The sequence below is a fragment of the Pseudorasbora parva genome, chromosome 11 (assembly GCF_024679245.1).
Source record: "Pseudorasbora parva isolate DD20220531a chromosome 11, ASM2467924v1, whole genome shotgun sequence".
Taxonomy (NCBI): Eukaryota; Metazoa; Chordata; class Actinopteri; order Cypriniformes; family Gobionidae; genus Pseudorasbora; species Pseudorasbora parva.
This window is the reverse complement of record NC_090182.1, coordinates 24,481,110-24,495,255: the sequence shown is the minus strand read 5'-3', so window position 1 is coordinate 24,495,255 and position 14,146 is coordinate 24,481,110. Positions and strand designations below refer to the sequence as shown.

The following is a 14,146-nucleotide window of genomic DNA, read 5'->3' as shown; positions in this document are numbered from 1 at the left end:
GCGGTCTTTCGAATCAGCTTTGACCGTGACTCTGGAAGACTTGGAGTTAAGCTTTTCTCTGAGAAAAGAACAAAGAACGGTACTGAAGTCATTCTTAAGAAGGGAAGATGTGTTCGGAGTTTTGCTAACCGGATACGGCGAATGTTTAATCTATCAACAAGCTCTGTTTCACCTTCGTTGCTCTGGTTGGTTGTATCCTATCACGTGCAGAGGGAGTTTGAAAGAGAACCGTTTATCCCGCCCCTCGGATTGAGCCCTGTCTATGGTGAGTTTCCAGACCAAACATCTTGATGTGGGTCTGGCTTGTCAGGCTACATTTTTAAATCACTGTGTTCAAAATCAAGGTTCTTAAATGTTTCTTTGGCAGGGTGTATGGTCCCATGAATAACCTTTAATATCCAAAGAACCTTTCCATTGCACAAAAGGTTATTTGTAGTGCAATATGACCCTATAGACTATAAAATGTTTAGAAGAAAAAAAATGGTTCTTTAAAGAACCTTTCACAAAACGGTTCTTTGGGGAACCAAAAATGGTTCCTCTGTGGCATTACTGTGAACCCCTATTTTTGGTTTCTTCCTGGCACCTTTATTTTGAAGGGTGTAGGGAGCAATAAACACTCCATGGGATTCACTCTCTCATTCTTTCACACCATCATCTGTATTCTTTCCATCTCAGTTACACGTTCATTAGTAGCTGCTCTGATGTGTCTAAAAGTACATTGTAAGAGTTATTAAGCTGAGCAGTATGTATGACAGGTCAGGCTCTGTGATCTGACTCAAACTCGTCCTACCCATCAGACACTTGGAGCGTTGCCCTCTTCCTCACGCTGACTGTGGTAATAGCCCTTTCTAATTGAAGTGCTCTTAGCCGTGCCATTTGCAACGTACCGTCCAATCTCTTCTAAAAGCATAAGGTCCCTGTCCGAAGTGCCCCACAGAGGGGACAGTAAGCACTTTATTAAACATTACACATGTGATTACACGTACCCTCCCTGTTCTGGCAGGCATTGGAGTATTCTTGCCATTGATAATGGAGCTAAGGGGTCAGCAAAGTCAAACTATATACACATTACACATGTGGATGAGGGCTCTAAAAACTATGAGTGAGTGTTTATGTGAACGTGGCGTGCGGTTAGGAGACCAGAAGGACAAATCCGTAGAGCGGAGGGAAAGAAAGACAAAGGATGTCTTCCTAAAGTGAGGGCACCCAGGGTTTTGCAGGGGATTTAGGAGGACTATGAGAGCGTGATGTCAGAGATGAGGTTAAGCCCAGACTTATCTCCACACAAAGCAGGAACGAGAGAAAGAAAAGGAAAGCGAGAGCGCTGAAGAATAAGGGACAGGTCAGTGGCAGAGGGAATCCACGGGGAAGAAGCCACGGCTTAGAGTTCTTAAATGATATTATAGACGAGGTCTGTAGCGCTAATCTGTTTACCCAAACGGCACGGGATAACACACACACAAACATGTTTTTATCAATGCATCCCACTGAGCTGCAAATACTAGATCTGATCTATATGCACGGTGCACTATCATATATATTTTTGTTTCATGCACTTACAAATTACTTACAAACCCATGTATATGTATACAATTATATGCATATGTTTTGCATTTTCCATCTGACATGCTACTGGGCACAAAAGCTTGAAAGAGGGATAAATAGTTTGATACACATGGATGTGTAATGTAGATGTTAGAGGGGTGACACAAACAGTAGATTAAAGAGCAAAGGATGAGACCTGGACCGATTATCCTGGACGAATCCCAGCCAGTGCACACAGACACTTCTTAAATTCCATTGCTAACAAGACAGCTGAACTCTCTCTCTCTCTCTCTCTCTCTCTCTCTCTCTCTCTCTCTCTCTCTCTCTCTCTCTCTCTCTCTCTCTCTCTCTCTCTCTCTCTCTCTCTCTCTCTCTCTCTCTCTCTCTCTCTCTCTCTCTCTCTCACACACACTCACACACACACACACACACACACACACACACACACACACACACACACACACACACACACACACACACACACACGTTTGTTTTTCTGTCATGGTGTGGGCTTTCCACTGACTTCTATTTTTTTTTATATAGGCTACTACAGACGAGCCTTAATCCAAAGTCTAACCGTACCCCGGCCTAAAAGAACTAAACTTTATGAAAATCTTTATATGTATTCAAGTATGCATTTATCTAAAAATAAAAATAAAATAAAAACTAAATACGTATTATAGCTTATGAAGAGAACAATTAATGAGTACACAAATATATTAAACAAGACTGTAGAAGTTAACTAAATCTGACAAAACCTCCATTTTGGGGACATTGATTTTAAAATGTATATTTAATTTGAATAATAATAAAGTTATAAAAATGTCACAGTTAGACTGCGTTTGTGTTAGTCTTGAGTTAGTTAGCTTTCAAAAGTTTTTACATTTCTTTAAAAGAAGTTTATTTTAATTTTGCGTTTTTACCTACTTGAGTAAAATTATTAGTTTGATCAATTGGAGTTTTATGGTATTGTTCCATTTCCAAAGCTTAGTAAAAGTGTGTCTCATTAAGTGTAATATAGTGGATATATAGGTCCAAAACGCAGATTGTGGCAATCTGGGTTTTGTAATCAACTGTACTGTAACTGTGTGAGCAGGCTACTGAAGGATCTCTGTTTGTGCGGGGTGTCAATGCATTTGTGTGAGTTGTGACAGACAGCAAATACAGTAGTGGATAGATGCGGCAGACAGACGTTAGTTCTACTATACCAGTGAAGTAAACAAGAAAATCATAAATGAAGATAAAAAAGAAAGAAACCCCACTGTGTTAATTAATATTGTAGATTTCAGACCACAGAGAAGGAGGGAAAACGATGGGAAGCCACAGCCATACAAGATCTGACAAGCCCACTGGATTTAACATTAAAATGCTGTGATTAAAATGCATAAACAGTAAACAGTTAGAAATCATTTGAGGCACATTATTCATTTAATTGATGAATGGCACAGTATCATTCACAATATTAGATGTTCCCCTGAGAAGTTGAGCATGAGTAAATAAATACAGTGAGTGGATGCAGCATCTTTATACATTTCTTGATAATTAAGATATTGTGAATCTGGGTGCTCTTTGGAGTGTCTTTGACAACACATTTCAATCCATCTGGATCTGTCTCATGTTTTCTTCTCCTTCACTCAGCTGACAGGCATGTTTCTGGCCTCACGACAGATGGTCTTCATTTCCTAGACCAATGTGTTACTCATTGTATGTGTGTGAATATGTAACTATAACCTTGAGAATGCAGAGAGTAGGAAGATGCAGTAGGTTAACTCCACATCTAGAGGGATGGCACATAACGCTGTTAATGTCAATACCACACAACCCTGCCATCTTTACCTCAATCTCTGAACCAATGTCTTTAACTAAATGGCCTGACTTCACCTCATAAATCGTTTCTTTCTGTTTTTCCAGGTTTTTCCTGAAATTCTTCCTCAAATGCAACCAGAACTGCCTAAAGAATGCAGGGAACCCACGAGACATGCGGCGCTTTCAGGTACAGCCGTGTCTTTTAATGCTCACACTTCTAAACTAAAGTGACAAAATTGGAGACACTGCATTTACATTGTTCATAACAGCATAAAAACGGTCATTAATAACATTAAATTCATTATTTTAATGATTAAATCATGTATTATGTTATTATTTAACATAAGTACAGTGAGGAAAATAAGTATTTGAACACTGCTATTTTGCAAGTTCTCCTACTTGGAAATCATGGAGGGGTCTGAAATTGTCATCGTAGGTGCATGTCCACTGTAAGAGGCATGATCAAAAGTAAATAAAAAATCCAGAAATCACAATGTATGATTTTTTAACTATTTATTTGTATGATAGAGCTGCAAATAAGTATTTGAACACCTGTCTATCAGCTAGAATTCTGAACCTCAAAGACCTGTTAGTCTGCCTTTAAAATGTCCACCTCACTCCATTTATTATCCTAAATTAGATGCACCTGTTTTATTAGCTGCATAAAGACACCTATCCACCCCATAGAATCAGTAAGAATCAAACTACTATAACATGGCCAAGACCAAAAAGCAAAATTGTATACAAAATTGTATACCCCCACTGGAAAGGGCTACAGGGAAATTGCCAAGCAGCTTGGTGAAAAAAGATCCACTGTTGGAGCAATCATTAGAAAATGGAAGCAGCTAAACATGACTGTCAATCTCCCTTGGACTGGGGCTCTATGCAAGATCTCACTTCGTTGGGTCTCAATGATCCTAAGAAAGGTGGGAAATACAGTGGGAACTACACGGGAGGAGCTGGTCAATGACCTGAAAAGAGCTGGGACCACCGTTTCCAAGGTTACTGTTGTTAAGACACTAAGATGACATGGTTTGAAATCATGCATGGCACGGAAGGTTCCCACTGCTTTAACCAGCACATGTCAAGGCCTGTCTTAAGTTTGCCAATGACCATTTGGATGATCCAGAGGAGTCATGGGAGAAAGTCATGTGGTCAGATGAGAACAAAATAGAACTTTTTGGTCATAATTCCACTAAACGTGTTTGGAGGAAGAAGAATGACGAGTACCATCCCATGAACACCATCCCTACTGTGAAGCATGGGGGTGGTGGCATCATGCTTTGGGGTGTTTTTCTGCACATGGGACTGGGTTACTGCACTGTATTAAGGAGAGGATGACCGGGCCATGTATTGCGAGATTTTGGGGAACAACCTCCTTCCCTCAGTTAGAGCACTGAAAATGGGTCGAGACTGGGTCTTCCAACATGACAATAATCGAAGCATACAGCCAGGATAACCAAGGAGTGGCTCTCTAAGAAGCATATCAAGGTTCTGGCGTTGCCTAGACAGTCTCCAGACCTAAACCCAATAGACAATCTTTGGAGGAAGCTCAAACTCCGTGTTTCTCAGCGATCTAGAGAAGATCTGTGTGGAGGAGTGTGCCAAAATCCCTCCTGCAGTGTGTGCAAACCTGGTGAAAAACTGCAGGAAACGTTTGACCTCTATAATTGCAAAAAAAAGGATACTGTACCAAATATTAACATTGATTTTCTCAGGTGTTCAAATACTTATTTGCAGCTGTATCATACACATAAATATTTTTAAAAAAAAATCATACATTGTGATTTCTGGATTATAGTTTTTCAAGTTATGTCTCTCACAGTGGACATGTACCTATGATGACAATTTTCAACCCGTTCTCACTCCCAAGGCGTCAAAATCCGAAGCATGGTCAAGTGCCTTCCGTGTAGAAGGCGCTAAAGGTGCCCCTAAGCATCATTTTTCGACGCGCTGGGTGCTCCATTAATTTCAATGATAAACCTTTGGCGTCATAAACAGACGCATTTAATTATTTGCGTTTATAAAAGCAGACATGATTTTATTAATATGTAAAGGCTACTTTTATATTTTGGAGCAACTAACCCAACTCCTACCCTAAACCTACCCATATCTAAACAATATAAAACACATAACAGGCAAATAAATGTACGGTCACAAGTATTTAACGTACCAAAACAGTATAAAAGTATTAACTCATGTTGCATTCCAAGTCTTCTGAAGTCATACGATGTCTTCATGTCAAGAACAGAGTTCATCTTGATGTTTTAATCGCTGAAATGATGATCTCCCCCATCAACGAACTCATTAATATCTCATTCAAATAATTCAAAAGACTACTGAGCATGACGCAATCGGTCACAAGACATATGAGAGCCAATGACATTTTACAATCAATGCTGACGTAATGACGCAATTGGTAACGAAATACGAGAGCCAATGCAATTTCACTATGAAATCTCACGTAATGGGCGGCAATATTTGAAATTTGATGTGTTTGTGTTCATACAAATCAATCGTTTGGCCTCGGAAAACTTGGATTATTTAACTTTTTGAATAACTCGTGGATGCAGACGTATGTTATATCCTGTGTTTTATATCATGTTCACACAAATGGGTAGGTTTAGGGATGGGATGGGGTTGGGTTATTTAGACATGTTAAGCATGTCTAAATAGCGTAAATAAAATAAATGTAAATAAAATTATGCTTGCTGATTAAATTGAAAAACACACTCCAACATGTCATAATGGCAAAATCATAAACTAATACAATTTCACCATGACGATAACATTCCCAATACCCAGTGCGTCTGTGTATGACGCCAAAGGTTTCTCACTGAAATGAATGGAACACCCAGCGTGTCGAAAAATGACGCCATGACGTCAAATAATCACAATAAATCACATGTATCAATATTTGCAAGACATTACAAAGACATTACATTAGAAAATCATTGAATTTGTTACAAGAAATGGCTATAAATATTATATATAAAATTATATTTTTATTATAATTCTATTTGTTATATTAATAAATACAAAGAATGAACACATTCAATTTACCACCCACTATTTCAGTAAGGTAATTTGAGCTAAAAAAGTAATTTGAGCACAAAGAATGGTTTCTTAAAAGATAAAGTGTGAGTACTAGAGAACATATAAAGAAATACTGATGGAGAGAAGAGAGAGAGAAAAAGAAGCTTTGAGCGAATGAAGTGGCTGCCCAGAACAGGGATAATGTAAGCAGTGTTTGCCAAGTCTCATCAAGCCTCTTCCTCTCTTGAGATTGAGAGACCTCTCAAAGCCTGAGAGCCATTTAAATCAAGAGGCTCCTCAGTTGCTGTGAGACACCTCTAGTCTATGTCTTCAGCTCCGTGAGAGCTGTTAGCTGCTGTCATTGTTCCAGGCTCTCTGGTGAAATGTGCCTGTACATCAATTTATCAATCAGCAGTTACACACATACCGTGCGTATGTGCTGCTCCGGCACTTCAGCTGTTTGTTTGAGCTGTGTATTAATTTGTATACAAGGACAGAGTGTGTCTTTGTGGGTCAAGTGCAGTACAGTTCATTGTTCGCCTTCTCCAGGTGGTGGTGTCCACGACGGTCAGCGTGGATGGACACGTCCTGGCTGTGTCTGATAACATGTTTGTACACAATAACTCTAAACATGGACGGAGAGCTCGCAGACTGGACCCATCCGAGGGGACACCATCATACTTGGAACACGGTGAGTGTACTGTATGTGTCTCTGTTTACAGTGAAAAGTTTTTCAAAAGAAAAATGGGGGGAAACAGGCAGCAAGAATGAAAAACAAAGAGTTAACACCTGCAATGTCTGTGTAATTCCCATTGTGAAATCCTTTATTGTACTTCAAATCCTTCATTGTACAAACTCTTTTATTTGCAAACAGCTAACTAATAGCAGCCATGTCCCAAGCACATTCAGCAAAACTAAGCCACTTTGTCCAACTCCATTGAATTTCATGGTCTTACTACATGGGCACAGATGGTTGCCAACTATGGCTAGCACTGTATTCTTCCAATACATCATCTTCAGACACAGCTTAAAGCTAAAGTGTGCAATTTCTACCCAACTAGTGTCAATAAATGGTATTGCAAAAATGGTGATTTCACATAACCATGCGCCATCTTCAGTTGATCAGAAGAAAAGATTGTTCTGTCTGTATTTTAATACTGAACAAAATAAACACACACACAAAAAAAACATAATTGCAGATATGGCCTAGTGGAGCACATCTGGATTTCGATGGTAATTGTTTCTCATGTGGGCGTCCGTAAAAAAAGAATTTGCTTGCCACCTCAGTGGTAAAACTTGTGCATTAAGATGTCCACTGAAGAACCTTTAAAGTGTAATGCTTTGCTAATGAGAAAAATGGTAATACACTGCAATATATTATTTGAATCTTATTTTTTCGTATTTAAATATGGGTAAGGTACATTAATCAGACCACAAATATGTTCTAGGCCACTGGCAAATATTGTATTTAAAATTTTAATCTAAAATGTGTGTGATTTAGGCTTAAAACAAGAAAAAAAATGGGTAAGAAATTGTTTTATTTAATATACTTTACTTTGGGATCAGCTGCTTGGTATGAAAGCGTCTTCTGTGTGAGGTGTGTTTCAAACGTTACTAAACTTTTTGTTGTTGTTGATGTAACTCATGGAATTATTTTATTATTGTGTATCTTCATTCAAATTTCTTTGGATTTTTTCATTACATATGATTGGTTTACTGGATGATGGTGTGATTGTTCATTATGTTGATATAAAAGTTGATATTTGTTGTGTTCTTTGTCTGAATAAGACCGCTTGTGGTCAAAACGTTGAAATTTACAACTTATTTGGCAGCAGAAATAGTGTTCCGGTTCTTTTCCGGTGGATTGGATATGCTCATAATACTTTAAATTGAAAGACAACTGACCGTTCAATTAACACGTAGTGACTCTGATTTAGCACCTCTGTGCGCCGCAGTCATGTTAATGCCACTAACAAGTCATGCTAATGCCAGATATTGCAGGTGGTTTGAGATAATCAGGCTTTCATTTGACTAACAAATGGCATACCAATAGTACAAGTGCAGCAAAGCACCTACAATCCACTAAGGCTTGCGCAAGCTAAGAAAAGAGCAGTGGATGCGGCATCCCCCAAGTGGCCTGTTCTCTTTAGGTTTGAACATGTGTCTTATGAGACCTCTAAATCTTAAGCACCGAGCATTTATTTTCTGAGCGACATGTGGCCTTATCTGCTGTCCTCCATCACTTGCAGGTTATAGTGCGGCCCTCCTAAATCCATCTAATAACATGTGGACGTGATTTGAGCAATGATTTGATCCTCAGTCGCATTCAAATCCAATCATTTTTTCATTTATGTTCGGGATGACTCTAGAGTCATCCCGAAAAAGACCACTTTTTCCACTTGGACTGTTAACCTCCATTTATGATGAAAAATAAGGATTTGAATGATGATGATTTGATAATGATGATGCCGATGCCGATGATTAAGTTCTCTCTATTCTCCTGGGGATCTCTTCAGTCTTTAAGCATAGTTTCCATTGCACTGAGAGAATTAAAAAAAGTCAGTTTTCTAAATCCTCAACATATTTGAAAAATTTGTGGGGATTTTTTTTTCTGTCATCGTTGTTGTCTTTTTTCCCCCAAAATAAAGTATAGAATAAGTCCTGAGCCTTATTTGGATGGTAATTGTTTCTCATGTGGGCATCCATAAAAAAAGAATTTGGTCGCATGATTGTCTAATGTAAATAAAATGACATATGCTTGGAATAATAAGAATAAATTCATAATTCATTTAATATTAGGAAAAATATATCCTAAATATTAAAAAAAATAGGAAGATGTAAACGCATTATAGTTAAAATTTATTTTTTGGTCTCGTATTTTATCTCAAAATAATGGATGTCATTTAAAAAATGTGGACATGAGCGGTAATAAGTTTATACAGCCTCTTTTTTACATGAGGTAATCCTGCTTAGTTATTTTACAGTATATAATGGCTGCCATAATAACAGCCCATTTCAAATGTTTACATCCTTTTCTTTCTCTTTTAAACAGTGATGAAATATTGTTCTTGTAAATACTTTACAGCATTTCTGTAAAAGTGAAGGCTAGCGAAGCACAACTGTACGGTGCTCGGCATTGGTCAAAAAGGATATAAACAGTGTATCTTAAAGTGATCTCTTATCGAAAACGCTGAGAAAAAATTACCAGGGATTTTTACGCGGGTGGTGGGAGAAATACACTGACATTTTGGATTTGGACAGCAACAAAATCACTGACTAGCCCCTGTAAATGTCGAAAATACCTTACAACCCAATGAGAAACAATTACTGTCCGAATAGGGCTTTATACTGCAATTCTTCATTACGTCTATATAAAACCCAGACATGCACATATAGACATTTTTCTTGGAGGGCAATGCAGTCACAAAGTCAGAGCTTCAATATTCAATACAGAGGTGTTGTAATAACTAGATCCCACTCGAAATTGGAACACCTTTCATTCATTGAGCTCTACATTCCCACCTCTTGTGTGTGATCTTAAGTACTTTGACTAATGTTATAATACTTTCTGCTCCCAATAATAGTGTACTTTTAACACATTTAACACATTTTACCATATTTACATCCCTTTCACAATATTCTGTGGATTTTTCCACAAAAATCTGCAAAATGGCCCGCTTACATCCCTTCAATCACCTCTTCTTGGCCACTCGTGTCTATTATTGTGTCAGTTTCAAACCATTTCCACTCCCCTCCAGCTAATGAGCCTGTTCTGTCAGACATGGCGTGCATGTGTGTTGATTGCTCTGGGCTGCGGAGATGAGGGTAAAGTGAGGGCACCAATATGTGAGGTCATGTCACAAATGCACTGTGGTGGAAATAGATGTCTGCCGGGCTCAAGAATGTACGTTTGTAGAAGAGAACGCTATTGTGCTTGTATCTGAGATGCGTGTAAGAGCGAGCGAGCGAGCGCGTACGCATGCATACAGCGTAAGGGAACAGATGGCGGCAGAGGAGGCACCAAAGTTTAATCCTATCAGATGGATTCACATTCCACCATCTGCTTAATCCATGCACAATTTCAGCACCCTGCAAAAGAGTCGTCTTAGGCCAAGATTACCATCACAGATTGCTTCACTATTCCTCTTCATCTCTCCTGGTTTATCACGTCGCCAAATTGCATTATGCCCAGCAGTCAACCACAACACAGCTCCTACAAAAAAAGACTAGCTGGGGAAGTCCTCAAGGCTGCAAAGTGGATTACTTCACTTATGAAATTTACTACATGCCTGGAACACAGAATATTTGTGACATGTTGGTTAGTCTAAGAACATTTGATTTGTATATGTGGGGTTAAAATGTTTTAAAATCTTGTTTCTTAATCTAAAACATGTAATTCCCTCTTTAAATTGCAATATACCTTCAGGAAAACATTCAATAGCGTCAGGACTCTGTAAATATAAATCCTGGAAGATTATGAAGTTCTTCCACAGACGCATCACTATACAGTATGTTGCTGTTTAAAATATTAGTACTTAGCATTTCTATATTTAACTTAGATATGAAAGTCTTTAACTTAAACAAAAAAAAAAATATTACACACTGATAAAACAGATTTCTGCTGCTGCTGTATATCAATTTATTTGTAAGGTGTTTTATAAGTAAATAAAATGTAGACCGGTAAAATGCAGAGATAAGTATTACGCAATAATCATACATATAATATGTGCTATTTAGTGCAAATTGATGTGTTCAAATGTTGTTTAATGTTGTCACCCTCTTTGAGATCCTCATTGTTTTAGTACCAGATAAATACAGTTGTTTGCATAAATAGACAGTTTCAATGCACAGTATCGTTCAAAAGTTTGGGGTCAGTAACATTTTTATTTAAAAAAGCTAGTCATTTTATTCAGCAAGGATGTATTAAAGTGGCAGTAAAGACATTTATAATTTTACAAACTATATATATATATATATATATATATATATATATATATATATATATATATATATATATATATATATATATATATATATTCTATTTAATCAAAGATTTCTGAAAAATGCATCATTTTCCAAAAAAATATAAGTATATTAATATAAAATATATTAAAATAAACGTTTCTAGCATCAAAAATAAGCATCAAACCAGCATATTAGAATGATTTCTAAAGAGTCATGTGACACTAAAGAAAGACTGGAGTAATAATGCGGAACATTTTACAATATTTTTGTTTTCACTTTTTTTGATCTAATAAATGCAGCATTGGTGAGCGTAAGAGACTTCTTCAAAAAAACATTTTAGTAACACTTAAGTATGGGGAACACATATTCACTATTAACTACGACTTTTGCCTCAATAAACTGCTTATTAATAGTTAGTAAGGTAGTTTTTGTAGCATTTAAGTTTAGGTAGGATTATGGGATGTACAATGTACAAAGGTCATGCAGAATAAGGCATTAATATGTGCTTTATAAGTAGTAATAAACAGCCAGTATCCTAGTAATATGCATGCTAATAAGCAACTAGTTAATAGTTAATAAGTCAATCTTAAAATAAAGTTACCCATTTTTTAAATCTTAACGAACCCAAACTTTTGAACGCTTGTGTTGGAATAAAAGCTTTTTTTTTTTTTTCAAAAGGGTAGCTGACTGTGGTTTAAACTAGATTTAAATGTTCTTGTAGCTTGACAAGCTACAGTTGAAACTTGCTTCCCCAACACTGTTGCCCAGAACATTTCCCCTGCAGGTTTTCAATATCCCCTGCTATTATCTATGCTAGCTCTTCCCAAGGCATCGCCGATGGCTGACACACACCGGTTTGAGCTGTGCGAGTCTCATCTGTTCAGGTCCTCCTACACGCAGGCCATCTGCCTACACCGTTCGACTGCCTCACTTAGGTGCACTATCACACACGTGCGTTGAGCGTAGACCCCTACCCTCCCCCAGGGGTCCTGCCTACAGTCAGAGCCGCATGTAACGCTTGTTAAAGGATGTGTGCTCAGTCCCCCTACCAGAGACACAGAGGACAACAGAGCCGCCCGTGACATACTCTCCCGTTCTCCGTCTCCGACAGCTGCCTCAGAGGACCCTTACTTTTCCTTTTTTCCTTCCCTCATGTCTTTTCCTTCTATTTAAATTCAGCAGCAAATTGGAACAGCAGTAATTAGTCGGTTAAAGCGCCTTCAGTGAGACACAGAGCTTTAGAATCCGGTGCCAAAGTTCAACACACTGAAATGAAATTTAAACTCATTAAGGTGCTGAATTTTTATGGCTGGCTGCTGTTTTCTCAGAGTGTCCCAGGGCGCCTGGCCTTTTGATCGACTGCTGTAAGGACTCCGGATTTCTCTGTGCCTGGCGAACTCCAGCGCTCGTGACATTTGCACGAGTGTCATAAAACAAGCGCACGCACCTGGCCTCCTCCCTCCCCGCGCACACATGGGGGTCAGTGTAATATTTAATAAAGGTGTGTGTATAATCAAGCGGAATTAGCATTCGTGTTCTCCTACCACCCCCAGAGGGGAAGGAAGGAGGGGCTGGAGCTAGAAGTGCTGCTATTGTACACTCATCACTGACTGATCTTTCCCAGTCTGACCCTTAGATTTCCTTAATTATGTCCATGACTAAAACAAAGGCAGAGGGGAATTACGGATTTCCTATGCAAGCACCAGGGGGTCGGCTGCTGACAGAGATTCACTATGTGTCTACTCTGTCACCTTGTTTTTGCTTGTTAAACTGAGTCTGAGCATCTTTAGACCAGAATGCGTAAGCTGTGTGGAGTGAAAGTTTAATCGCAGTTCTGCCGGGAGTAAGGATCTGGGTTTGCTCTCACTTCCAACTTGATCTGATGACCTACGGTGGCCCAGTAGTGCAGCCGTACTAAATTAAACCACAACACAACGAAATTGGCACAACACAACGGAAACAAGGCACAACACAACGGAAATGCTCCCGACCACGAGGGGGCTCTCGGAGTGCAATAAAGTTAGTTTCCATTGCTCTATAGATTGGCCAGTCTTACAAAGATTGAATCACTACGATCAGTTTTAAGTGTTTAACCATTGTATATCGACATGAAATATCAATTAAAAATCACCTACAGGCATTATCGCTGCATATAAATAAATAAATAAACATGCTTAGGCAACATGCACAAAGATCCCTGGCACACAGCAATGGTTAGAGTTACTGAAGAAACAATGACACCTAGATGTTGGATGTAATGAGGGTTAGGAGATAAACATCACATTTTCATCTTTGGGTGAACTATCCCTTTAATTATTGTGCAATATTATTGTGGAAACCATGTTAAAATGACAATACATTTCATAAAAATAAATTCAGGCCAATAAGATTATTTGTCTGTTAAATCGATGATATTAAAATATAACACTATTTTGATTCAATAAATTCAAAATAAAACAATAAACTCAATAATTTTAGATTGCTTAAAGTGAATTTAGTCATTAGAAATGTATAAATAACATACTTTTGAGATTCACTAAAGTCAGTATTTAATAAAAAAAAAAACATTGTAATATAATTTTAATTTAATAATTATTTTATTTCAGTAATAAATTTAATTAAATTTAAGTTATTAAACATTTTTTAAATATTTACGTAACTAAGTGAGCAATGTATGTAATAGCAAAGGCAACTGAAGAGTAATAACTGGGGAAACTGGGCATGCACAATTAAATATCCAACATTGATACATTAAAATGTATATAAAACAAATATCGAATTTAATGAATGTATA

At 37.8% G+C, this 14,146-nt stretch overlaps 1 protein-coding gene across 4 annotated transcripts in view; it reads left to right on the top strand.

Annotated features, from left to right (window-relative positions):
* Window positions 1–14,146, top strand: part of ebf1a (EBF transcription factor 1a) — a 158,248-nt gene that overhangs the window by 98,978 nt on the left and 45,124 nt on the right. For all 4 annotated transcript variants that reach the window (XM_067457485.1, XM_067457484.1, XM_067457483.1 and 1 more), the window contains exons 7-8: window positions 3,457–3,538; window positions 6,937–7,078. In XM_067457485.1, coding sequence (XP_067313586.1) covers window positions 3,457–3,538; window positions 6,937–7,078 — 224 coding nt within the window. The remainder of the gene's footprint in view (window positions 1–3,456; window positions 3,539–6,936; window positions 7,079–14,146) is intronic.